The 26,273-nt window shown below is 41.6% G+C and overlaps 1 protein-coding gene across 8 annotated transcripts in view; it reads right to left on the bottom strand.

The window, feature by feature from the left end:
- Positions 1 to 1,526: 1,526 nt before the first annotated feature.
- Positions 1,527 to 26,273, bottom strand: part of LOC109261385 (solute carrier family 41 member 3-like) — a 319,912-nt gene continuing 295,165 nt past the window's right edge. For 6 of the 8 annotated variants that reach the window (XM_053896886.1, XM_053896885.1, XM_053896890.1 and 3 more), the window contains one exon: positions 1,554 to 1,786. In XM_053896886.1, the coding sequence (XP_053752861.1) occupies positions 1,569 to 1,786 (218 nt within the window). In that variant the 3' untranslated portion in view covers positions 1,554 to 1,568. Of the gene's footprint in view, positions 1,787 to 26,273 lie in introns of all 8 variants that reach the window. The other 2 variants (XM_053896891.1, XM_053896887.1) reach the window with 2 other exon arrangements.

The following is a 26,273-nucleotide window of genomic DNA, read 5'->3' as shown; positions in this document are numbered from 1 at the left end:
TCCCTCTCTCTCTGCCCCTCCCCCGTTCATGCTCTGTCTCTCTCTGTCCCAAAAATAAATAAAAAACGTTGAAAAAAAAATTAAAAAAAAAAAAAAAAAGAAATACAGGGGGGTGGCACCTGAGTGGCTCAGTCAGTTGGGTGACCGACTTCAGCTCAGGTCATAATCTTGCAATTTGTGGGTCCAAGCCCCACATCAGGCTCTGTGCTGAACGCTTGCTCTGAGCCTGGAGCCTGCTTTGGATTCTGTGTCTCCTTCTCTCTCTGCCCCTCCCCCTGCTTGTGCTCTGTCTCACTCTGTCTCTCAAAAATAAATAAATGTACAAAAAGTTTTTTAAAAAGGAAATAGAGGGGAAATTTGGCCTCTGGTGTGCTTCTGCCCATCGTATTAGTAGAGGGGGGCAACATTGGCTGTGACATAGGAAGAATGTGCTTCCATGTGATGATCAGATGATGGGAACGAGGCCTCGGTGCTCTATTTATTCAAAAGCATTTTTGTGCACTGATCACATCCAGGATCATAGTGCATATGCACAAACTGTTCTTTCAATTGAAGGTTGCTCCCTCCATTAGGGACAGGGGTCCATGTACCTACCCATTTGCATGATACTGTAGCCTGCCCGCCACCAGGGGCTCAGGTACAGGGGTGGGCAGCTGTCCTCTGGGACATCACCTCTGGGAGCCCTGCACTGGATTGGAAAAGGCTGGGAAACTCACCCCTAAACTGGGGGCCTCGGTTGGTGTAGGTGACAGACAAAGGGTAGGGTAACCATGTGTTAACTGAGAGCAAGTTAGGAAAGCAGCAATGGGAAAGGAATGACTACTCAATGACTACAATGAGCCAAAGCTGTGCATTCAAATGGGCATATGGGAAACTGAGGAAAGAGACCATGACCTTCCCTTCCCCTTGCCCCACACAGGAGGTGGGCTCCACCCCCAACCACGGGCTTTGACTACCCAAGAGCATTCTCCATGGGCACCTTCACACACCCTGGGTATGGGCAGGGCCACATCATTCTGAAACCAAATTCAGAAGGACCCAATGCTATACCTCTATCACCATCACAGACACACCACCAAACCTCCAAGCTGAAACAAGAGGAGACACTGTCCCAGAATAGTGTCCATGCCAACCCCCTTTCATTACAAAAGCTCAGGAGTGGCAATGGAGACACACACTGCCAGAGTTCTTCACCACACATGAGATTTGGAGAAAGTTGAGAATGAAGTACCATTCGCAGTCTCCTATCAACCAGGTTGTATCCAGAATAAGAAAGGCCTGTGGGTTTAGGCCAACGTGGGGCCTCTGAAGGACTACACCTGGGAGCCCTGTCAACAAGAAGCCTGCCTTCTTTCTTTAGGAGCCAGGGATTTCTGGCTTGGTCTATCCATGCCATTTTTTCCCCATCAGTTGAGGGAGGCAGCAGTGTTTGAGCTGTAGCTATGGGGTTCTGAGGGCTCTTGCTTAGGAATCTGCAACAAGGACTTGCTTCCCTCATTCCTGGCAAGGGCTCTTCCAATGCTCACCCCTTCCTCATTCATACTGCCCATGTGCAAACTGTGGGCTTTTCAGAATAAAGGCACCTCAGTCATCCAGGTCAGTGAGGAAAGCTGGCTCTCCTTTACCCTCCATAGCACAGCAGTCCAAGCACCAAGTACGCTGGGACTCAAGGCCTTCTTTCCTTTGGTGGAGCAGAGCCTGATAGCTCTCCCTGAGCACAGGAACAGAGTGGGAAGTTGCAGCCTAGGCAGGGGTATGAGCTGAGTTAGTGATGACTCCATGGCTCCTAAGGGAGAAAAATAAAACATTTCTCAGACACACAGCAAGGGAGATGAAGTGGGGGCCAGGTGGGCCATAACTTGACATTTCCAGTGCGAATGGGGATTCACTTGGACAGAAGATGTCTTGCTTCATTTGCGCTTGGTCCAGAAAGAGGCCAGCTCCCTGTCCAAATCTCTGGCCTAGCCTACTCACCAAACATCCTCTGCTGGGACGCCTTCAAATTCCCTCAACCTCAGTATGGCCACACACTTCTGAAACCCAGTGAATTAATGAAGAAATAGCCCTGTGGCAAAATCTCACCCTCAGTCCCAAGGACTCGACCACACTCCCAGGTGGAAGACAGAAGATAGAACATTTTAAGAGAGAACATTTTAAGATAGAACATTCTGGAGACTCCAGCTCCTGTGTGAACTGCCTGCTTTTCAGAAGGAAGACACATCAATCAGGCAGAGCAGAGAGGCGAGCTGCTGTGTGTCAAGATGTGTCAAGGCAAATAAGGTGGGTCAGAGCTCTTCAGAGTGTGGACAAGGAATTCTATGGGGATGGGAATGCCCATGCCCTGTTCCTGGCAACCTGGCTGTAAGAAGAAGAACACCAGAGGGCTAAGGCAAAAACACCCTCTAGGTCTCCAGCTGGGAGCCCTGTCAACACCAGGCCTGCCTTCTTTCTTCAGAAGGACCTAGACAGCCCTGGGACTTGGATGGCTTTTGATGCTTTTCACGCCATTGCATGGAGTGGGCACTGAGAGTGCTGTAGCTGGGAGGTACCCCCAGCTCTGGTTCCAAAGTGTGGAGAGAGGCATTGGTACCCTATTCCTGTAAAGGGCTCTTTCTGTGCTGACCAACTTCTGGAACCTCCTGCTCATGTGTGAATTGTCTGCTTTTCAGAAGGAAGGCACCTCAATCAGGCAGAGCAAGGAGGCGATCTGGCTCCACTCTCCCCACCCCTTGCTACAAATAGCCAACCACCAAGCTCATTGATATGAGTATTCTCCTTTGGGATATCTGATGCTGATGGCTATAACTGAGCATGGCATGGAGTGGGAACCAGATGCCCGTCCTTGGGTGTCTGCTGAGTGAGTGTCAGCTCCAAGTCTCCTAAGTATGAATCAAGAGGCAGTCAGAAACACAGGGAGGCTGAGGAGATGGCTGCAGCCAGGACCAAAGGGCATTCGATATTCCCATCCAATGGGAATGTGATCAATGTGGAATGGAGATGTTTATCTTCATTTTCCTGAGGCCTAGCAAGGGAGCCAGCTCCTGGCTGATATGTCTGCCCGAGACTCCCCATGCACAGCTCTCGACTGGACCCCTTCTGATGCCCTAGGGCTCTGGATGTCCATGTAGTCCTGGAACCACAAGGCCAGGGACTCTGGCTCCCCGTCACACAGTTTCAAGGGCTGGTCCCCATTGGACATCTGCAGCACGATATAATACTCTAAAAGACGGAGTATTTATGGACCCCAAGATTAAACTTGGATGATAAAGCAATTTTCTGAAACTGGATACAAAACGAGAGCCAGTGTTCTTCATGTTTAGAAGAACCTGGCAAGCACAATTTATTCACAATCTGGCCAGCATAGGAATCAAAAGAACTTTTGGGGTCTTTGGCTATAGGAGTGTTCAAAAGGATGCCCTTTGTAGCCCTGTGAGCAAGAGGCCCACATTCTCCCTTAAGAAGTAGAGCAGAACTTTGAATTCTGGTGGGTTTCATATCATCATATTGGTAGAGAGGGTCACCAGTGGCTCTTCGATATGAGGAATGTGCTTCCACGTGATGATCAAGAGGTGGGAGTGAACCTTGGTGCACTATTTATTCAAAAGCCTTTTTGTGTGCTGATCATGCCATGGAGCATGGTGTATTTTCACAGACTGTTCTTCTGAATGAGGGTAGCTCCATCTATTGGGGGGGGGGTCCACGTGGCTTCCATTCCTATGATACTGTTGTCTGCCCAGCCTCAGGGGAGCAGGGGCATGGCGGCAGTTGCTGTCCTCTGGGACATCAGGCTCTGAGAGCCCTGCATTGGGTCAGGAATGGCTTGGAAACTCACCTACAAACCAGGGATCTCAGTTGGTGGAGGGGACAGACACAGTGCATCACACTGTACTTTTAGGCACCTAACACTAGGCCATTTCCTGGTGCTTCTACACAAGGGTTTAAGAATACTTCTGACTACATATCCTCAAAAAGCTTTCTAAGACCCTCTTGCAGCCAAGGGTACTTTTCATCAGTAAAGCAAAAGTGTCTACACAGAGAGGTGGTGAGGAAAGTGTTACTCTATATTTCTATGAGGGACAAGAATGTCACTTGAAGCACAGTAATTCTTTGGGCACTTAAACACGGGGTCTTTCACTATGGCTAATATAGAATGTTTTTTAAAGTTTTTATTTAAATTCCAGTTAGTTAACATACAGTGGAATAATAGTTTCAGGTGTAGAATTCAGTTGTTTCACCCTTCCACACAATCCCCGGTGCACAACATAAAGTGTACTCTTTCATTCCCATCTCTTATATAACCCATTCCCCCGACCCATGTTTCCTCTGGTAACTATCAGTTTGTTTTCTATAGTTAAGAGTATGTTTCTTGTTTTGCCACTCTCTTTTTTTGCACCATGATTATTTGTTTTGTTTCTTACCATAGGAGTGAAATCGTATGGTATAAGCCTTTCTCTGACTGACTTATTTCACTTAGCATAATATCTTCGAGCTCCATCCAAATCATTGCAAAGGAAATTTTCATTCTCTTTCATGGCTGCTTAATATATATATACCACATCTCCATCCATTCTTCAGCCAATGGACGTTTGAGCCCTTTTCATAATTGGCTATTTTTCATTGTGCTGCTAAAAACAGTGGGGTGCCTGTATCCCTTTGAATTCTTATTTTTGTATCCTTTGGGTAAATACCTCATAGGGCAATTGATGGATCATAGGGCAACTCTAAGTTTTAAAGGGTAAGCAATTTTTTAATTAATTTATTTGAGAGGGAGAAAGTGAGAGAGTGAGAGATGGGGAAGGGCAGAGAGAGATGGAGAGAGAATCCCAAGTGCACTCCATTCTGCCAGTGCAGAGCCCAATGAGCTCAGTCCCATGACTTCGAGATCCTGACTTGAGTGGCTATCAAGAGTCAGTCGCCTAACTGACCGTGCCACCCAGGTGCCCCAGGGAAGTCCTATTCTTAAGATTTGATAAAACTGTGTCCTGTTTTCCAGATTGTCTGCACCAGTTTGCATTCCCACCCACAGTGTCAGAGGGTTTCCCGTTCTCCACATCCTTGCAAATACCAGTTGTTCCTTGTGTTGTGAAATTTAGCCCTTTTGACAGATGTGTGGTGATATCTCATTGTAGTATGATTTGTATTGCCCTGATGATGAGTGATGTTGAGCCTATTTCCATGTGTCTTTGGGGAAAGATCCACCTTGTGTGTTCCCCTTTGTGCTCCTCTCCCTCCACCTCTTTCCTCAATGAGGGCTCCCTCTCCTCTGCAGCACGCTTGATATATTTCTCCCCCAACCCCCCTCTCTGCCCTTCCTACCTTCTTTGATGTGGATTCTTCTCTCCCTGTAGCTGTGGACTTGGTTCTGTCAGTCTTCGTGTTGCTTTCTGGGGTATTTAGAATGATTTGCTAGTGATACTAGCTATGTTCAAGGGATGAGGCTACACGGTTGCCATGCTAGCTCTTCTAACACACACTAATAATGTTTCAACAAACTGTGAGATGTATGTGAAAGGCTACATGAAAGACACTTGAGCAGTGTTATTTCAGGCAGTAAACCACAAGGCATGGGTGGTGTCTAGTGGGTGTTTTGAGGGGTACATGTGTGGTGTGTGTGGTATACATTTGGAGTGGTTTTGGTTCAGTGCATAATCCTGTTCTGTATGGATGGCACGTATGTTGTATATGTCGTTTGTGTCTGTGTATGGTATTTTTGTGGTGAGCATGGTGTATGTTGTGTCAGTGGTTTGTAGGAGGTATGGTATATGTGTCTTTCTGTGTGCTGTGTGGTATATGTGTTGCGACTGTACTATATATAGTATAGCGTGTAGCGTGGAGCGTGTATGCTCCACATATAATGTATGTTCGTGTGTGGTCTTCGTATGACATGTGTGTTTTGTATGTGGTACATGTGTGGTTTTGTGGTGTGGCATACGGCTGGAGTTTGTGTAATATAAGTGTGGTGTGTGTAGTGTGCATAGTGTCTGTATGTCACGTACGTATGGATTATCATGGTGTGTTTATTTTGTTTATTGTGTATGTGGTGTCTGTGTAGTATAAGTGTGTTTTGTGTGTTACATATTTGGCATGGATGTGGTGTATATATGGAGTGTGTTTGTGTGGTATATGTGTGTAGGGTGTATATGTATGTGTGTGGTATGTGTATTATGTGTAGTAAATAGTGTGTGGAAGATATCTGTGTGATGTGTATGTGCTGTGTATGTGGTGAATGGGTGAAGTGTTTTTGTGGTATTCTTGTGTCATGCGAGGTATGTGTTTGTACTATCTGTTGCCGTGTGTTTGGTGTAGGTGTGGTGTAGCTGTGTGCTATACGAGTCACATTTGTGTCTATATGTGCATTGTGTGCGATGTCTGTGTAGTTTATGTGTAGAGGAGGTGGCATGTCTTCTGTATATGTGGTGTAGGTTTGGAGTGTGTGGTGTGTATGTGGAGTGTGTTTCTGTGGTATACAGGAGATGGTTTGGAAATTGTGTGCTGTATATGTGTTGAGTGTGAGATACTGTGGGAGGGTTATAACTGTGGGTGTGTGGGGCATGTGTGATCTGTGTTGGATAAGTTTGTGGCATATGCATGGTGACTGTGTGGTGTATATGTGGTGTGTGTAATGTATGTATGTGTACATGGTGTGTGTGTGATGTAGGTGTGTATGTAGTATTAATGTGGCTAATGTGATGTGCAAGGTGTGTGGTATGTCAGGGTGTGCATGTATGTGTGTTATAAGTTCTTGAGTGTAACATACGTGTGGTCATATGTGGTGTATTTTTCATAAATGTGTTGTGTTTGTGTGTTGTGTATTTGTGTATTGTGGTATGTGTGATACATATGTGGTGTTTGTGTGTAATTTGTGTGGTTGCATGTATTGCATGTGTGATATATCTGTGTTGTTTATGTGATGTATATATAGTGTTTGATGTCTGTGTGTGGTGTATGTTTGGTGTGTGTTGGTATATCTGTGGTTAGTGTGTGGTATACCTTTCTTAGGTGTGTACATGGTGTGGTGTTGTGAAAGTATGCTGTGAGTACAGTGTATGTCGGGACTTTGTGAGTTGAATGTTGTGTGTGTGGCATGTGTTGTATGTATTTGGTATATATGTGGCATGTGTGTTACATATTCCTTTGTTTTCACTTGTGGTGTTTGTGGAAATGTTATATGTGAGGAGTCTGTCAAGTATCTGTTTTGTGTGTGTTGGTGGTAAATTTGTGGCATGCTGCGTGTGTGGTCTGTGTCTTTGGTGTGTGTGCTGCATGCATGGTGTGAGTGTGAGAGATGAATGTGTTTGTTGTGTGTGGTGTATGTTATGTGTGTGTGTGTGGTGTATATTTTGTATGTGTGTTTGCTTGGTATTTTGTGATGGGTGTGGTGTTTATTTGGTGTGTGGGTGTAGAGTGTGTGTGTGATGTATGTGTATTATTGTGTTATTAGTGCTTGTCTTTGTGTGGGGGTGGTTTGTGTACTGAGTTCATTATTTCCATGAGCTGTATGGCTTGTGGTGTGTGTGTGTGTGTGTGTAATATAGGCGTGGTGTATGTATTATGTATGTGTGAGTGTGGATTCAGTGTGGTATGTGTGGTATTTGTGACATATATGTGTGGTTTCCCTGTCATGTATGTGTAGTGTTTGAGTGGCAAATGCGTGTCATGTATTAGGTATGTGTGTGGTGTGTGTGTGATATATGTATGTAGTGTGTATGGTGTGTGAGACATGTGCGGTCTTTGTGGTGTATATGATGTGTGTGCCTACTGTGTCTGTGCAGTGTATTTTTGGTTAATAGCTGGTATATGATTTGTGTGTGGTATACACATGGGCACACTGTATGTGTGATATTTTGTGTGTCTTCTATATGTAGTGTTATCAGTGTGATGTGTGTGGTGTATGTACATTTTGTGTGCTGTGTGTGGTGCATGGGGTAATATGTGCCTGGTGTACATATGGTGTCCATGTGGTTATATGTAGTTTGTGGTGGCAAACAGGTGTGGGAATTTGTGTGGAATATGTGTGCTGTGTGTGGTGAGAGGTTTTTATGTCATGTGTGTGGTTTATGTGTGGTATGTGTATGTGGTATATGTGGTGAGTGTGGTATCTGTATGGTAAAGTTGGGGCACGTGAAGTACGTGTGCATATGTGTGGTAGATTTGTCATACCTATGTGTTGAAATTGTGGTCCGTGTGGTATGAGTGGTATAAGGGTTGCATGTCTTTTGTGTGTGTTGTGTGTGTCCTTGAAATATGTGTCTTGTATTTGTAATGTATGTGTGGTGTGTGTGGTAAAAAGGTTTTGTATGTGGTGTGGGTGCATTGTATGCTTGGCTTGTGTTTTCATGGCTTATGTGTGAGGTATGTGTGTTATATATGCAGTATGAGTGTTGCATGTGTTGCATATGGGCATGTTGTTGATGTGTGGTGTGTGTGTGCAGTGTGTGTAAGTGTGTGCTGTATGTGCAGTGTTACTTGGTGTGTGGGTTCAGATTGTGTTTGGGACACATATGTGGTGTGTGCATCATAATAATTCTGTGTGTATGTGTAGTGCATACGTGTGATACATGTGTTGTGTATGAATAGTGTTGTGTTTGGGGTATGTATCCTCTGTGTGAGTTTTACATATGTGTGGTGTGTCAGTGGTGTTTGTGTGGTGTATTTATGTGTGTGGAATATGTGTAGTGTGTCTGTGGTGTCTTAGGGCTGTGTTTTGTGGCAGTCTTTGTGTTTGTGTAATATACATATTGTCTGTGTCTGGTGTATGTGTAGGTTGTGTCTGTGGTAAACATGTGGTCTGTGTGTGGAATGTATAGTATATATCTTTTGTGTGTGTGTTATATATGTGGTGTACATTTGGCCTATGTGCGTTCTTTGTAGTGTGTGTACATTGAATGTGGCATATTTATGATAATGGTGGTTGTCACCATGGTATGTATTTGAAATTTGTTTTGTGGGGTTGTTTCTGGTGTTTCTGGTTTGTGTTGTGTGTGTTTGGTATGTATAATCTGTGGTTTGTATGTTGTAGGTGTTGTATTTCTGATGTGTGTGTAAGTGGTGTGTGAGTGTGTGGTGTATTTGTCGAGTGTGGATTGTGTTGTGTGGATTGTTATTTTATGGGTGGGGGGTGTGTAGTGCATGTTCCATGTATGTGCTTGGTGTGTGTGTGCTTTCTAGGTGTGGTCTGTGAAGGGTATATGGGTGGTGTCTGGGGTATATTGGTGATGCAGCAGTGCTGTATGTGTCGTGTGTTGATTTGCATGTGTTAGATGTGCGTGGTACATTTTTCTCATGGAAGTGTGGTATGTGTAGTTGCATGTGTTGTATGTACCCTGTGTGTGCTTTCTGTGTGGTGTGGGTGCTGTTTGCAGGATATGCTTGAGGATCATGCTGTATGTTTGGTGTGTATGTATGTGTGATGTGTGTCTGGTGAGGATGTGGTGTGTGTATCTATGGTTGGAATGAGTGCTTATGTGTGGTATACATGGAATGTGTATGTGTTGTATGGGGTGTCTGTGATATGTACACAGTGTGTGTGCGTGGTATATGCGTGGTGTGTTTGTATGCTTTATGTGTGTTGAGAATGTGGTATATCTATGTAGTGTGTGTGTGTGTGTAATAGCGTTGGTGTGTTTGTAGTGTTTGTGTGGTGTGTCTGTGTCCATTGTGTATATGTGGCATGTGTAGTGTATGTCTGTGAATCTATATAAATATGTGGTTATTGTGGTGTGTGTGTGTGTATGTGCATATGTGTGTGTGTGTATGTTGTAAGTACCTGGTTATTGTGTGATGAATGTGTGGTGTGTTTGTGTTATCTCTGTATGGTGTAAGGGTGTTGTACTTAAGGTGTGTAAAGAGTGTGTGTTTGTGTATGGCATATGTGTACTATACATGTGGTGAAGGTGTGACATGTGCTGCATGTGTGGTATATATGTGGCATGTTGTGGTATAGATGCAGTGTGTATTTGGTATATTTGTGGTGTGCATTGTATGGAGGCAGACTATGTGGTGTGTGTGCAGTGTATGCGTGGTGTAAGAGCTCTTTTTGTGTTGTGGGTATGTGGAATGTGTGGGTGAATTATAGGTGTGGTGTGTATGTGACATGTGTGGTGTGTTGAGGTATATGTACAACATAAGCAGTGTGTGGTATGGATTCAGTAAGGTTATTGTGTGTTTTACTTGTGGAGCGAGTGTCCCATATGTGTTGTTATTGTGTGATGTATGTGTGGTATGTCTGTGATATCTCTTGTTTGGTATAGGTGTGGTGTGTTGGTGTATTGTTATGTGTGTGGTATGTGTAGTATCTGTTTATAGTGGTTATGATGTCTGATATGTGTGGAATATGTAGTGTGTGTGGTTATATTATGTGTGTGGTGTGTGTGGAGTGTGCGTGGTGTCTCAGTGCTATGTAGGAGGTTTATGTGTGTTCATTTGTGCTATATTATGGCATGTGAGTTGTGATGATGGTATGTATATCTCTGAGGTGTTTGTTCTCCATGTAGAGTTGTGTTTATGTGGTATTTGTGTGGCACATATGCTGTGTGTGGTGTTTGTGGTGTTTGTGCTGTGTATGAACATGTGGTGTGTGTGTATGTCTTATGTATTGTGTGTGGATATGTGTGGTGTTGATATTTGTTTTGTAGATTTGCTTGTGTGCATTTGTGTGTATTTGTTGTGTTTGTCAGTTACATATCTCATGAATGTTTGGCATATATGTGGGACATGTGTTGTATATGTGCTATATTTGTGTTGTATCTGTGTCATGATGGGTGAGTGTGTGCTATTTTGTGTAGTTATGCCTGTGGTATATATCGGTGTGTTTCTAAAATATGTATGGTATGCCCATGTGTTCAGTATTTGTGGTGTGTATGAGTGAGAGTGTGTACTATATGTATGGTGTATATGTGATGGAAGTTTGATATGTGAGGTATGTGTGGCATGTATGTGGTATGTGTGTGTGTGTGCACGTGTGTGTTATATATGTGAGGTATGTGTCTGGTGTGGGTATGGTGTATGTGTGTTTCCGTGTGACATGTATGGTTTGGGCAGTACATGTAATGCGTGTGTGTGCGCATGTGAATGTGCAGGTGCATGTGGGAGTGTCTGTGGTGTGTGCTGTGTACATGTGGTGTATTTGTGGTGTATGGGCAGTGTGGTGTTGTGTATGTATCATATGTGTGTATTTATGTGTATTGTATTTCTTGTGCATATACTTTGTGTGTTGAGTATAAGTGATATGACATGCTGTGTATGCATCTTTTATGTGCAGGATATGAGTGGTGTGGGTGTTGTGTACATGTGGTGTGTGTGTAGTTTACGTGCAGTGTGTGGTATATGTGCGATCTTTGTGCTTTTTGTGATGTGTGTAATATATATTTGTGGTGGAATGCAGCATATGGGTGATGGGATGGAGTGGAAGTGGTGTAGGTGTGGGTTGTGAAGTGTCTTGTGGTGTGCATGGTGTCTGTTTGGTGTGTGTTTGTGTGGTATCAGTGTGGTATGTGTGCAGTGTAGGATAGGTGTGTTATGTCTGTGATGTGTGGGAGTAAGTGTGGTGGTGTGAGTTTTGGTATATATGGGATGTGTATGAAGCATGTGCGGAGTTAGTGTGTATGGCATCTGTATTGCTTATCTGTGTGGTGTGTGAGGTGCATGTGTCATGTATTTGATTGTGCTTGCAGCATATGTGGGCATATTGTGTTTCTTATGTGTGGTGTTTACATGTGGTATAAGTGGTAAGTATGTGTTTGATGTGTGTTAGTGTGGCATAGGTGAATCAAGTGTGTTGTGTGTGTGGTGTATAGGTAATGTGTGTATGGTAGGGGTAGTGTGTTTTGATGTGTAGAATATGTGTGGTGTATTGTGTAATTTGTGTGCTGTATCTGTTGTTTTGGTGTGTGAGGTTTGTGTGTGTGGCATATATGTGGTTTGTATGTGGTGTGCATGTGTGAAGTAGATGTGTTGTATACGTGTGGGTTAAGTATAGTGTATATGTGCAATGTGTGTGTGTGTGTGCGTGTGTGTTGAGTGTGCATTGCAATGATGTATATGTTGTGTGTGGTGTCTAACATGTGGTTTGGTATAAATGTGATATGATGTGTTCGTGGTGTAACTATGGTGTGTGTGTGGCATATGTCCATATGTGCTATATATGTGTTGTCAGTTCGGTTTGTGTGTGTTACAAATATTAAATACAGGTTATATAAATTCTGTATGTGGTCTATGTTTGCAGTTGGTAGCATGTTTGGTTTGTGTGTAATGTGGGATATACATATGTTTGATGTTTATGGTACATGTGTGCATGTGTTTTGGCTTATAAGTCACATGTGTGTGATGTGTGTGGTATGCATGTCATATGTATGGTTAACAAGTGGTTATATGTGTTGTGTATATATATAGTGTGTTTGTGATGTGTGTGCCGAGTTTCCATGTGTGGTATGTTTTTGGTGTGTCTGTGAACTTTTACTGTATCTGTAGTTTTTTGATATGTGGGCATTGGTGTGTATGGCCTATATGTGGTAGTTGTGTGGTGTGTGTCTGCTGTTTCTGCGTGAGATATATCTTTTGTATGTGTGGATTAGGTGTGATTTATGTGCAGTGTGTTGTGGTGTGCATTGGTGAGTGTGGTGAAATTGGGGTGAATAGGTTAAGTGTGCATGGTGTATACTTGTCACATGGATGGTGTATATGTGTGCTATGTGTGGTTTATCCATTGTGCATACATGGTGTAAATCTGTGTTACACTTGTATTGTTTGTGTGGTGTGTGTTTGTCTTTGATATTGTGTGGTGTGTTTGTGGTGCCTGTTTAGTGTGTGTGATGTGTATCTGTTGTGTGTTTTATGTTGGGTGATTTGGTTTATATGTATATGTGGTGTGTGAGTGTTTGGTATGTGTGTGGTTGGTGTTTGTTGTGTGTGTGTTGAGTGTGGTATATACAATCCTTGTTTGAAGTGATTAATGTGTGTGCAATGGTCTGTGTGTTGTGTGTGGTGTGTGTGTGGTGAGTTTGTAGTTATGTGTTTTTGTGCATTGAGGGAATGGTGTATGTAAGGAATATATGCATGTCTTAGGCGTGATGTACGTGAGGTAAGTGTGCAATATGTGTGGTGTCTGAGTGACATATGTGTATTTTGTATATTTTGGTGTATTGTGGTGTGTACGTGGTGTATGTGAACTGTTTGTGACATATTTGGTTTGTGGGTCACATGTGTGGTGTATGTGTGGTTGTTATTTGTGGTGTGTGTGTGAATGTTTGCATGTGTGGTGTGTCTGTGGTATTGGTACTTATGTGTGTGGTGTGTGTTGCTGAGTGTATGCTATGTGTGTGTGGTATATTTGTGGTATGTGTGTAATGTATGTGTTGTGTATTTGTAGTGTGTGTTTGTTTGGCCTGGGCGTAAAGGGTTTTTCTTTGTGGTTTATGTGAGTGGTGCATGTGGTATGTGTGTGGCATAGATATAGAATATGTCTATTTGTATCTGTAAGGTTTTTTATTGTGTATTTGTCATATGTGTGATATTTGTGTGTGCAGTGTATCTGTGCTGTGAATGTGGTGTCTATGTAGTTTGTGAGTGTGTACCATATGGGTGGTTATCATATGACATATATACTGTTCGTGTGTGTGGTATATATGTTGTGTGTGGCATATGTTCTGTGTGTATTGTGGTTGTACATGCATGTTATATGTGTGGTAATGCTGTATGTGTAGTGTGTGTGGCATATGCATGTTGTGTGTGTACATTGCTATAGGTGTCCTAATGTTTGGTGTTTGTGTGGTGTGTGTTTGTGGCATGTGTATAATGTATGTGAATTTGTGAATGTATGTGACTTTGTGAATATGTGTTGTGGTGTAAATGCTGAGTCTTGTGTGTGGTGTCTGTGAAATATGAGTGTTGTAGGTGTGGTGCATGGGAGGTATGGGTAGTGTGTGTCTTGAAATTGTGATGTACGTGTTGTATGGGTGGTGTCTATGTGGTGGTTTGGTGGAGTATATGTGTTGTGTGTGTATTGCTGTGAAAGAATAGTGTATCTGTGGGGTGTGAGTGGGGTGTGTTTTGTGTGTATGGTGCATGTGTTTTCTGTGTGTGTTGTATGTATGGAAAATAAATGGAGTCTGGTATGTGTATATGGAATATGTGTTGTGTATGGTGTGTGTGTGCTGAGCATGTGTGAGGTATATGTATGGTGTATTTGTGGTGAAGGTGTGATGTGGTGTGTGTGAGTGTGAAGTATGTGTTCTTGTGAGTGGTATTTGTGTGGTGTATTTGGGTGTGTGTATGTGTGTGTGTGTTGAATAAGGTGTGGTGTAATGGGTGTGTGTGAATGTGAAGTATGTGTTCCTGTGAGTGGTATTTGTGTGGTGTATTTGAGTGTGTGTGTGTGTGTTGAATATGTGCAGTGTGTCTGCAGTGTAGGTGTAGGGTTTGTATGTATATTGTGTGTGGATTATCTGTGGTACTCAATGAGTGCACTGTATATATAGATCTTAGTGAGTTATGGCGTGATGTATGGGAACTGTTTGTTTGATATATATGAGTTGTGAACGTGGTTTATATGTGGAGTAAATGCAACGTAAGTGTGGTCTGTGCAGTGTGTGTATGTGTGTGTTATTTGTGTGGCAGTGATTGACATATGTATGGTATATATGTTTAAACACACATGTCTAAGTTGTGGTGTCTTTGTGATGTAGTTGCGTGGAATTGTGTGTGCAAGGTATGTTAGTGAAATATGTTTTCTGTATGTGGTACATATAAGTGTGTGGTATGTGTGGCGTAAAATGGGAGTGGCTATGTTGTGTGTCATGTATATTTGGCATGGGTGTGGTATACATGGGGTGTGTGGGAGGTATACTTGTGGTGTATGCATGGCATATGTCTGTGTTGTATGTGTGTTGTTTGCTGTGTGTGTCATACGTATTGTGTCATATGCATTCATCTGTGTCATATGTATTCTGTGTGTGTAGTATGTGTGGCACGTGCGTGGTGAATGTTTGGCATGTGTGTTGCATGTTTGATGTTTGGCTTAGGTGCTTTCTTTCCCTGTGTGTGGTATCTGTGTTATGTGAGTGGTGTTCCTGTTGTTGTGTGCATGTGGGAACATACGTTGTGTGTCTGTGGTGTGATTTTGCTGTAGAGATTGTATGTATGGTCTTTGTGTGTGGGGGGTGACTTATGTGGTTATTTTGTGGTATTTGTGTCATGGTGACATATATGTTTATAATGTGTAGTGTGTGTGTTACGTGTGAAGTACATGTGTTGTAGACAAGCAGTCTCTGCATGTGTGTGTAGTATATGCACGGCAATGGTGTATGTGTCTTTATCTGTGGTATTGGTGGTGTGTGTGATATATGTGGTGTATGCGTTTTGAGTCTCTTCTGTGTATATATTGTATATTTGTTTAACATATGCCTTGTTTGTGTGCTGTCTCTGTGGTGTATTTGTGGCATATGTGTAGTGTGTGTGTCATATATTTGTGGGGTGTAGGGGGCATATGTGTCCTGTGTGAGGGGTATGGCATGCTGTGTGTGTTGGTATATGTGTGGGATGCATGGGTTGTACATGTGGAGTTTTGCATGTGGTATCTGTGCAGTGTATGTGGGCTATGTGTGTGCTGTAAGTGTAACATTTCTGTGTATGTCTGGCTTGTGTGTCATATGCATGGTGTGTGCATGGTGTATCATGGATGTTATGGGTATGGTGTGTGCATAAGGTATATGTGTTGTGTTTCTCTGCTATACATAGTGTATGAGCTGTGAATGTCTGGTGTATGTGTGTGAATGTGGTATATGTGTGTATGGGAATGGTATTTGTGTGGTGTAAGGCTGTGTGTGATGTCTAGGTTTTGTATCTGTGGTATGCGCAGTGTGTATTTGTGAATTCTGGGTGCTGTATGTGTGGTGAATGTGACGGGTGCAGTGAAAATATGATGTATATGTTGTCTGTGGCATTTATTTGGCATGTATTGGATGTTATATGTGTGGGGTGTATCTATGATGTATGGTGGTGTAAGTCAGTTTGATTTCTCTGTGTGTTCTTTGTGTACCATGTGTGAGGTCAATGTGTGGTGTGATGGTGTAGGTATGGTGTGGGTGATGTAGAAGTGTGGTGTGCATGTGCTATGCGTGTGTTTGGAATAAGTGAGTTTGGTGGTTGTTCTATGTGTGATGTGTGTGTGATATTTGTGCAGTGTGTGAGTGGTGCTTGTGGGATGTCTGGAGTATATGTAGTATATGTTGTCTGTGCATGGTTTATATCATATGTGTGTTTTACAAATATGTGGTGCTTGGTGTGTATGTGTTATATATTCAGAGTGTGTGCTGACCAGTGTGTGTGCATTATATGAGTTCTCTGTTTGTGTGTGTGTGTGTGTGTGTGTGTGTGTGCATGTTTCTGGTGAATGTTGATTGGGGCATTGTGTGTGTTACATGTATATATATATTGTGTGCTTGGTGAATATGTGCTGGATGTGTGGTTTATCTGTGATGAACGTGTGGTGTGTGGGGAGCATATACCATGAATCTGTGGTGTGTTCGTTGGTGTGGTACATTTGAATGGTATGTGTGGTGTGTGTGGTGTAGGTGTTATATGTGTGGTGCATGTGTGGTGTATGTGTATGTGTGTTTGGGTCGATGTGTCATTGTTTGGTGACACTGTTCTCAGTGTCGTGTTTATGGTGTATATGTAATGTGTCTGTTGTGTGCGTGTGATGTGTTTGTAAATTATGTTTCCTAAGTGCGATGCATATAGAGTGTGTGTGCTGTGTGTGCAATGAAATTGTGATTTCCATATTGTGTATCCAAGGTGTATATATGGCATATGTGTGCTCTATATCTATAGTGTATGTCAGTCTGTTTTACATGTGTGTTGTGAGTATGAGGTGTGTGTGCAGTAGGTGTGGTGTGTCCTATGTCTGTGTGCAAGGTTTGTGTTGTGTTTTTGTTTGACATATGTGTGATTAGTGTATGTTTGATGTGTGTGTGTTTGTGATATGTGTGGTGTGTGAGTAGTGTTTGAGTGGTGTTTGTGAGTGTGTGTAAATGTCTGATTTTGGTACTGTGTGTGTGTTTGTCATATATATGCTTGTTGGTTTATGTAAGTTTGGTGTGTGTGGGTCTGTGTGTGATGTGAGTGTGATGTGTGGTGTGTGTGTTCTGTGGGGTGTGTGTGTAGTTTGTATCTGGTGAATATGTGAAAGATCACTTTGGTGGCATGTGTGTTGTATGTGTACATGGAATATATGTGTGCTGTATGTGTACATGGAATATATGTGTGCTGTGTCTATATGTGAGATGTCTATAAAAATATGTGGTATTTATGTGATTTATGTGTAATTCTTGTGTGGCGAAGGGAGGGTGTGTTTGCTGACTATATAATTGTGTATGTGTTGTGGGTGTGATATGTGGCACACATGTCATGTTGTTTGTACATATGTGGATTTTGAATTTGTAGTATCTGTAGTGCGTGTGTGTGTGTGTGTGTGTGTATAGTTCAGGATTTGGTATGTGTGGAATGTGTAGGGGTTGTGTTTGTTAGGTGGGTGGTGTGTTTATGTATGTGATTTGTGTTTTATGTATGTGATGTATGTGTGTTGTGTATTTACATGTAAATTACTGAGGGTTGTGTACATGTGGTGTGTGTCTTTATGTGATTTATAAGCAGGAAAGACCACATGAGAGTTCTACATAAGTGTGACTGTGTGGTACTTTAGGTATGTTGTGGTTTGATTCGTAAGTGTGTTATATGTTGGGAGCTAATGTGTTACACAGGAAGTGTGTAAGGATTATGTGCTCTTTCTTGTCTATAATGGTATGTGTCTGGTGTGTGTTTGGTGCCTAGATCTTAGTGTGTGTTAGCTACATGTTGGTTATTTTGTGGTGTAGGTGAAAGAAGATGTTAGTTTGGTGTGTTAGATGAAAATGGTTTCCACAAAGTGCTGTCTGACAGAGTTGAGTATATGGCATTTTCCGCGTAGGCCCTGCATGGGTTTTCAAACACTTCCAACTTAGTTGAACCAGATGTTAAGTTGAGAGATGGTATCTCTACAATGATGTTTCACAAAGTTGCATAAATGGTGCTTTCGTTATACTTCTAGGTCTAGGATTTCAACACTTCTAACAGCGAAATAAGATGTTAGTTGAAAGATGGTTCCGCACAGTGTTGTATCACAGAGTTGAGTATATGTCACTTTCCACATATTTGCTGCATAGGTTTTCAAACACTTCTAACTCAGTGAAAGAAAATGTTGGTTGAACGATGGTTTACCAAATGTGTTGTTTGACAGAGATGAGTATACGGCACCTTGTGCATAAGCCCTGCATAGGTTTTCAAACACTTATAACTTAGTTAAACAAGATGTTAGTTCAAAGAGAGTTTCCCCACAGTGTTGTTTCACAGAGTTGTGTATATGGCACCTTGGTGTAGGCACCGCATGCATTTTCAAACACCTCTAACTTATTGAAACAAGATACTAGTTGAAAGATGGTTTCCCCAAAGTCTGTTTGACAGAGTTGAGTATATGGTACTTTCTGCATAGGCTGCACATAGGTATTCAAACACGTCTAACTTTATGAAACGAGATGTTAGTTGAAAGAAGGTTTCTCCACAGTGTTGTTTCACGAAGTTGAGTATATGGCACTTTCCGCATAGCCCTGCATAGGTTTTGAAACACTTCTTACTTAGAGAAACCAGATGTTAGTTGAAAGATGGTTTTCCCACAGTGTTTCATAGAGTAGAGTATATGGCATGTTTCTTGTAGGCCCCACACAGTTTTCAAACACTTTTAACTTAGTGAAACCAGATGTTAGTTGAAGGACGGTTTCCCCACACTGTTGTTTCACAGAGTTGAGTATATGACACTTTCCGTATAGGCCCCACATATTTTTCAAACAGATCTAACTTAGTGAAACCAGATTCTAGTTGAAAGATGGTTTCCCCACTGTATTGTTTCCCAGAGTTTAGTATATGGAACTTTCTGTGTAGATGTCGCATATGTTTCCATACACGACTTTATGAAATGAGATGTTAGTTGAAACATAGTTTCTCCACATGTCGTATGACAGAGTTGAATATATGCCACTTTAACATACGCCCTGCATAAGTTTTCAAAAACCTCTAACTTAGTGAAAAAAGATGTTAGTTTTAAGACAGTTTCCCCAAACTATTGTTTCACAGAGTTGAGTTTATGACACTTCCCGCATACACCCTGTATAGTTTTCAAACACTTTTAGCTTAACGAAACCAGATGTTAGTTGAAACATGGTGTCACCACAATGGTGTTTAACAGAGTTGAGTAATTGGCACATTCCATGTAGGACCAGCATAGGTTTTTGAAACACTTCTCACTTAGTGAAACCAGATTTTAGTTGAAAGATGGATTCCCCACAGTGAAATTTGACAGAGTTGAGTATATAGCACTTTCTTCATAGGCCCTGCATAGGTTTCAAACACTCTGAACTTAGTGAAACCCGTTGTTAGTTGAAAGATCGTTTTCCACAGTATTTTTTCACATAGTTGAGTCTATGTCACTTTCCTCATAGTTACCCCAAAGCTTTTCAAAAACTTCTAAGTTAGTGTAACTATATATTAGTTGAAAGATGGTTTCACCACACTCTTATTTCACAGAGTTGAGTATATGGCACTTTCCTCATAGTTCCCCATTTGGGTTTTCAAACACTTCTAACAATGAAACAAGATGTCAGTTGATAGATGGATTCCCCACAGTGTTGTTTGACAGAGTTGAGTATATGGCAGTTTCTGCATAGGCCCTGCATCATTTCTCTACAATGATATTTCAACAAGTTGAGTAAATTGAACTTTTGTTATACTTCTAGGTGTAGTATTTGAACACTTTGTTCATCTAAGTTGGAAGTGTTTGAAAACCCATGTGGGGCCTACACCAAAAGTGCTATATACTCAACTCTTTGAAACACTGAGAAAAACCGTCTTTCAACTATCATCTTGCTTCACTAAGTTAGAAGTGTTAGAAAACATGCAGGGCCTAAGCAGAAAGTGTCATATAATCAACTTGTCAAACAGTCCTTTGGGGAAAACATCTTTTAACTAACATCTTGTTTCACTAAGTAGAAGTGTTTGACAACCCATGCATGGCCTACAAGGAGGTCCCATATACACAACTCTGTGAAACAGCAATGTGGAGAAAGCATCTTTCAACTAACATCCTGTTTCACTAAGTTAGAAGTATTTGAAAACCTATGCAGGGCCTATGAGGAAAGTGCCACATACTCAACTCTGTTAAAAGACACTGGGTGGAAATCATCTGTCACATAACATCTGGTTTCATTAAGTTAGAATTTTTGAAAACCAATGCAGGGCCTGTGCAGATAGTGCCTTATACTCTGTGAAACAACACTGTGGGGAAACCATTTCTCAACTAACATCTGCTTCCACTAAGTTAGAAGTGTTTGAAAACCTATGTAGGGCCTACGCAGAAAGTGCCATATACTTAACTCTGTGAAATAACAGTGTGCTGAATCCATCTTTCAACTCACATCTGGTTTCACTAAGGTAGAAATGTTTCAAAAACCATGCAGGGCTTACACATAAGGTGCCATATACTCAACGCTGTGAAAAAATACTGTGAAGAAATGATCTTTCAACTAACAACTTGTTTCACAAAGTTAGACCTGTTGAAATCCTAGACCTAGAAGTATAACAAAAGCGCCATTTACTCAACTTTATGAAACATCATTGTAGAGAAAACTGTCTTTCAACTAACCTCTGGTTCAATGAAGTTGGAAGTGTTTGAAAACCTATGTGGGTTCTACACAGAAAGTGCCATATGCTCAACTCTGAAACAACACTGTGGTGAAACCATCTTTCAACAAAAATCTGGCTTCACTAAGTTAGAAGTGTTAGAAAACCCTTGTGGGACCTACACAAAGGCGCCATTTATTAAACTCTGTGAAATACTGGAGAAATCATCTTTCAACTAACATCTTCCTTTCAGTAAGTGAGAAGTGTTTGAAAACCAATGCGGGGCATATGCGGAAAGTGCTATATACTTAACTGTGAAAAAATACTGTGGAGAAATGATCTTCCAACTAACATCTGGTTTCACTAACTTAGAAGTGTTTGAAAACCTATTCGGGGCCTATGCAGGAAGTGCCATACACTCAACTCTGTCAAACTGTGGGGAATCCATCTTTCAACTAACATCTTGTTTCACTAAGTTAGAAGTGTTTGAAAACCCATGCAGGGAACTATGAAGAAAATGCCATATACTCAACTCTGTGAGACAAGAGTGTGGTGAAAACATCTTTCAACTAACATATGGTTTTACTAAGAAGTTTTTGAAAACCTTTGCAGGGAACTATGAGGAAAATGACCTATACTCGACTATGAAAAAATACTGTGGAGAAACGATCTTCCAACTAACAGCTGGTCTTCCCCTGGCCTGGAGATGCTGGTTTGTCAAAGCAAAACAGGTTCATTACTTAATTTTGTTTCTTCCCCATCATCCTACTGATTTCTTTCAGCCTTCCTATTAGAGTTCTCATTGCTTCCTAGATAACACAAGGAGAACTCTACAACAAAAGCTTCATCAGATTGTCCTTCTGAAGTCCTTTTTCTCAATCTGGGGCAATGTTCCATGACATCTACGTGTCCCCACTTCAAGCTCAGTGCTCCCTGACCTGGTGTACATTCACCTAGGCCTACCGTTTTCCAGGCTTTACCAGACACCAGGCACAACAGGGTGAAGCAGGAGAGGGGGGAGCTTCTCCATTCTCATACAGACTAGCAAGATGACAGTAAAAAATAAGTAGAACCTACTTATTGGAAAGTCAGGTGGTGATGTGTACCATGAAGAAATATAAACTCAGTAAGGAAGTTTGAGAAATTACTGAAGGCATTTGGGGAGCAGACAATGCAGTACAGCTATATTTCAGTCTGGGAGAACAGCAAGTGCAAAGACCCTGGGATCAAGATGGACTACATGTGGAGAGTCTAGCTTTTTAGACTGGATTCTGAGCTTTGCCTTGAGTAGGAATTTTGCTTCCATTGGTAATGCTAGGTTTCACTTTTATAGCTAATTAACCTCCATCTGGTCACCAGTCACTTGAATTCAGCAAATTCTATTCCAGTGATTCAAACTGAAACAGAGGTCATTTTGGGTCTAGTCAGCACGTGGGTATTGGGGGGCTTCCCTTGGCCCAGCACTCTGCTGATGATGGGGAGGCTGTGACATGAGCACAGCAGGCTCTCCACCTTGATGACTATAGTTAATGAACTTCCTCCATGTCGTCAGGTCCCTTCCACTGTGTCTACTCATGTCAAGTGGGTCATGACCACTGACCCTAATTGTCACACTTTGTTGTCTATGTGCAGCAGTACCCAGCACTCTCCACCAATGTGTTCCCCTGCACCTCACAGTGCATATCCCAAACTGACATTCTCCCTGGCATCACCATTGCCTCCCCTGCAAACAGAAGTCCCTCTCTTGGGGGTAAACCCCCAAAGTCCCATTTTCATGCCCTAAGGCCACCTCTGCCACATCCTCCAAGGTATCCCCTGCAATGACTGCCCTTCTGAAGGAACCCCTATCATCTTTCCTTCCCCCTTCAGTCTGAAGCTGTGCCTCAACCTCTCTCTCTTTAATAAAGCCCCTTGAGGAATGTACAGTTTCACACTGGGACACTGAGGGCTCATAGGAATTGTTGTAAATGAAAAGCAGTTTCCCAGAATGCAGGACAAACAATGGCACCGAGGAGCTGAACTTATGCTATTGTGGCTATAAGATGCCAGTAAAGAAGGTCAGCCTGTAGACCCTTCCCACTTCTCCCCCAGTGTACCTCATATCTCCATACCTTAGTCTGGATGTGCTGTGCCTCTTCATGCTGTGTTAGGCGGATTGCCATTCATTCACGTAGTTGCTCATTCATTTTTCATGTATTTGGTGCCTGCTGGGTGCCAGGCTTTGGCTAGATGATAACTACTTCTGGAAATTCCAGGTTACATGTCACTCCTTCCTTGAAGCCCTTCTTGATGTCCACACTTTCTCTCTGTACCCACAGGTACATCTGCGAGCTCTGAGTGTTATGGTCATACTTTTATGATTTTTCCACCTTGTGGGCACTGTGATTATATATATATATAATATATATATATTATATATATATATTATATATATATATAATGTCACCTCTTCTTTACCCATTCATTTGGGCTCTTTCCATAATTTGGATATTATAGATAATGGTTCTATAAACATGGGGGTGCATTTATCACTTTGAGTCAATACTTTTGTGTCTCTTGGGTAAATACCTACTAGATCAGGTGCTGGAACATAGGGTAGTTCTATCTTTAACTGTATGAGGAACCTCCATACTGTTTTCCAGAGAGGCTGCACCAGTTTGCATTACCACCAACAGTGTAAGAAGGTTACCCTTTTCAACATCCTTGTCAACACGTGTCATTTCCTCTGTTGATAATTTGAGCCATTCTTACTGGTGTGAGGTGATATATCACTGTCATTTTAATATTTATTTCTCTGATGATGAGTATTTCCCATCTGCTGGCCATCTGTGTTATTTGGAAAAATGTCTATTCATGTCTTTTGTCCATTTGTTAACTGGCTTATTTGGTTTTTGCCTGTCGACTTTGTAAGTTCTTTAGAGATTTTGGGTACTAACCCTTTATCAGATATGTCATTTGCAAATATCTTCTCCCATTCCACAGGTTGCCTTTTAGTTTTGTTGATTGTTTCTTTTGCTGTGCAGCAGAAACTTTTTATTTTGATAAAGGCCCAAAAGTTTATTTTTGCTTTTGTTTCCCTTGCCTTAGATGACATGTCTGCTAAGAAGTTGCTAGAGCTGATGTCAAAGAGGTTACTTACTGCCTGTGTTCTCCTCTAGGATTTATATGGCTTCCAGTCTCACATATGGATCTTTAATCTATTTTGAATTTATTTTTTATTTGGTGTAAGAAAGTGGTCAAGTTTCATTTTTGCATGTTGCTATCCAGTTTTGCCAGCACCATTTGTTGAAGACACTAATTTTTTTGTATTGGATGTTCCTTCCTGCTTTGTTGAAGATTAATTGACCATAGAGTTATGGGTCCATGTCTGGGCTTTCTATTCTGTTCCATTGATCTATGTTGTGCCAGTACCACACTGCTTTGATCAATTTGGTTTTGTAATATAATTTTAAGTTCAGAACTGTGATGCTTCCAGCTTTCCTTTTCCAAGTTTTTTTTTTGTTTTTTTTTTTTGGCAATTTGGGGTCTTTTGTAGTTTATAAAAATTTTAGTAATGTTTGTTCTACAATGTATAAAATGCTTTTGGTATTTTGTAGAAGTTATATTATATGTGTAGATTGCTTTGGGTATGTAGACAGTTTGACAATATTTTTCTTACAATTAATGGTGTGGATCATCTTTCCATTTCTTTTTGCCATCTTCAGTTTCTTTCTTCAGCATTTTATAGTTTTCAGAGTTTAGATTTTTAAATTCTTTGTGAGGTTTATTCCTAGGTATTTTATGTTTTGTGCAATTGTAAATGTGTTGATTTCTTGATTTATGTTTCTTCTGTTTCATTATTGTTGTTTAGAAATGGAACAGATTTCTATATGTTGAATTTCTATCCTGCAACTTTACTGAATTTGTGTATCCATTCTAGAAATTCTTTTGGTAGAGTCTATCAGGTTTTCTATATAGAGTAATATGTCATCTGCAAAGACTTCAAGTTTAACTTCTTCCTTGCCTATTTGAATGTTTCTTATCCTTTGTGTTGTATGAGAGCTGTGGATAGGACTTCCAGTATTATGTTAAAGAACAGTGGTGTGTTCCTGAATGTCATGCTCCTGACCTTTGGGAAAAAGCTCTCAGTTAATCCCACTGAGCATGATATCACCTTTGGGCTTCTCATATATGCCTTTTATTATGTTGATGTATATACCTTCTCACACTACTTTGATGATAGTTTTCATCATGAATGGATGCTGTACTTTGTCAATGCCTTTCATGCACCTATTGAAAGGATCATTTGATTCTTACCATTTTTTATTAATGTGATATATCATGTTGATTGATTTTCAAATATTGTATCATCCTTGCAGCTGAGCAATAAATCCCACGTGACCATGGTGAATGAGTTTCAATGTACTGTTTGTTGGTTGCAGTTTGCTAGTATTTCATTCACAATTTTTGCATCCTTGTTCATCAGGGATATTGGCCTGTAATTTTCTTTTTTAGTGGATCCTTACCTTGTTTTGGCAAGAGGATACTGCTGGCCTCATTGAATGTATTGTGAATTTTTCCTTCTATTTTTTGAAATAGTTTGAGAAGAATAGGTATTAACTCTTCTTTAAATATTTGGTACAATTCACCTATTAAGGAATCTGGTCCTGGACTTTTGTTTGTTGAGATGTTTTTGATTACTGATTCAATTTCTTTGCTGGGTATAGGTCTATTCAGGTTTTACATTTCTTCTTATTTAGTTTATATGTTTCTAGGAATGTATCCATTTCTTCCAGGTTGTCCAATTTGTTGACATATAGTTTTTCATAAGATTCTCCTATAATTGTTTGTATTTCTGTGGTATTGGTGGTTATTTCTCCTGTCTCATTCAAGATTTTATTTGAGTCCCTTTTGTTCTACTTTTGGTAAGTCTGGCAACGGGTTTATCAATTTTATTAATTTTTTTCAAAGTTCTTCTGTTTCGTCATTTTGGGTAGTCCCTGGGGTGGCTCCCAACTACAGGGCACTTGCCCTGTGCTGTCCAGAGTAACTTGTGTTGGTGGGCAGGGCTTTAGTCACACCTGATGTGCCACCGCTGGGGCCACAGTCAGACTGGTATGTACCTTACCTTCCCCTGTCCTGGGGGCAGGACTCATTGTGGAGTGGTGTGGCCTCTGTCCAGGCTACTTGCACACTGCCAGGCTTGTAGTGCTGCTTTGATGGGATCTGGCGTATTAGCTTGGGTGGATCTGCGAGGTGCACAGGGGCAGAAGGAGCAGGCTTAGCTTGCTTTGCTGTTGGTGGTCCCCTGCAGGAGGGGCCCTGCAGCACGAGAAGGCAGACCCATTGGAGGGATGGATCCCCAGAAGCACAGGGTTGGGTGTTTGCGTGGTGCAAGCAAGTTCAGTGATGGGAACTGGTTCCCTTTGGGATTATGGCTGGGAATGGGAGAGGGAGATGGTGCTTGCCAGTGCCTTTGTTCCCCTGCCAAGAAGAGCTCTCTATTCTCAGGCTCAACAACTCTCCCTCCCATTGTCCTCTTGCCCTCCTGCTCTCCAAGCAGAGCTGTTGACTTTTCACATTCCAGATGT

Source organism: Panthera pardus, unplaced genomic scaffold (assembly GCF_024362965.1).
Source record: "Panthera pardus isolate Hobbes unplaced genomic scaffold, ASM2436296v1 HiC_scaffold_8, whole genome shotgun sequence".
NCBI lineage: Eukaryota > Metazoa > Chordata > Mammalia > Carnivora > Felidae > Panthera > Panthera pardus.
Note: the sequence above shows the minus strand (reverse complement) of the source record. Positions and strands in the feature narration are given on the sequence as shown.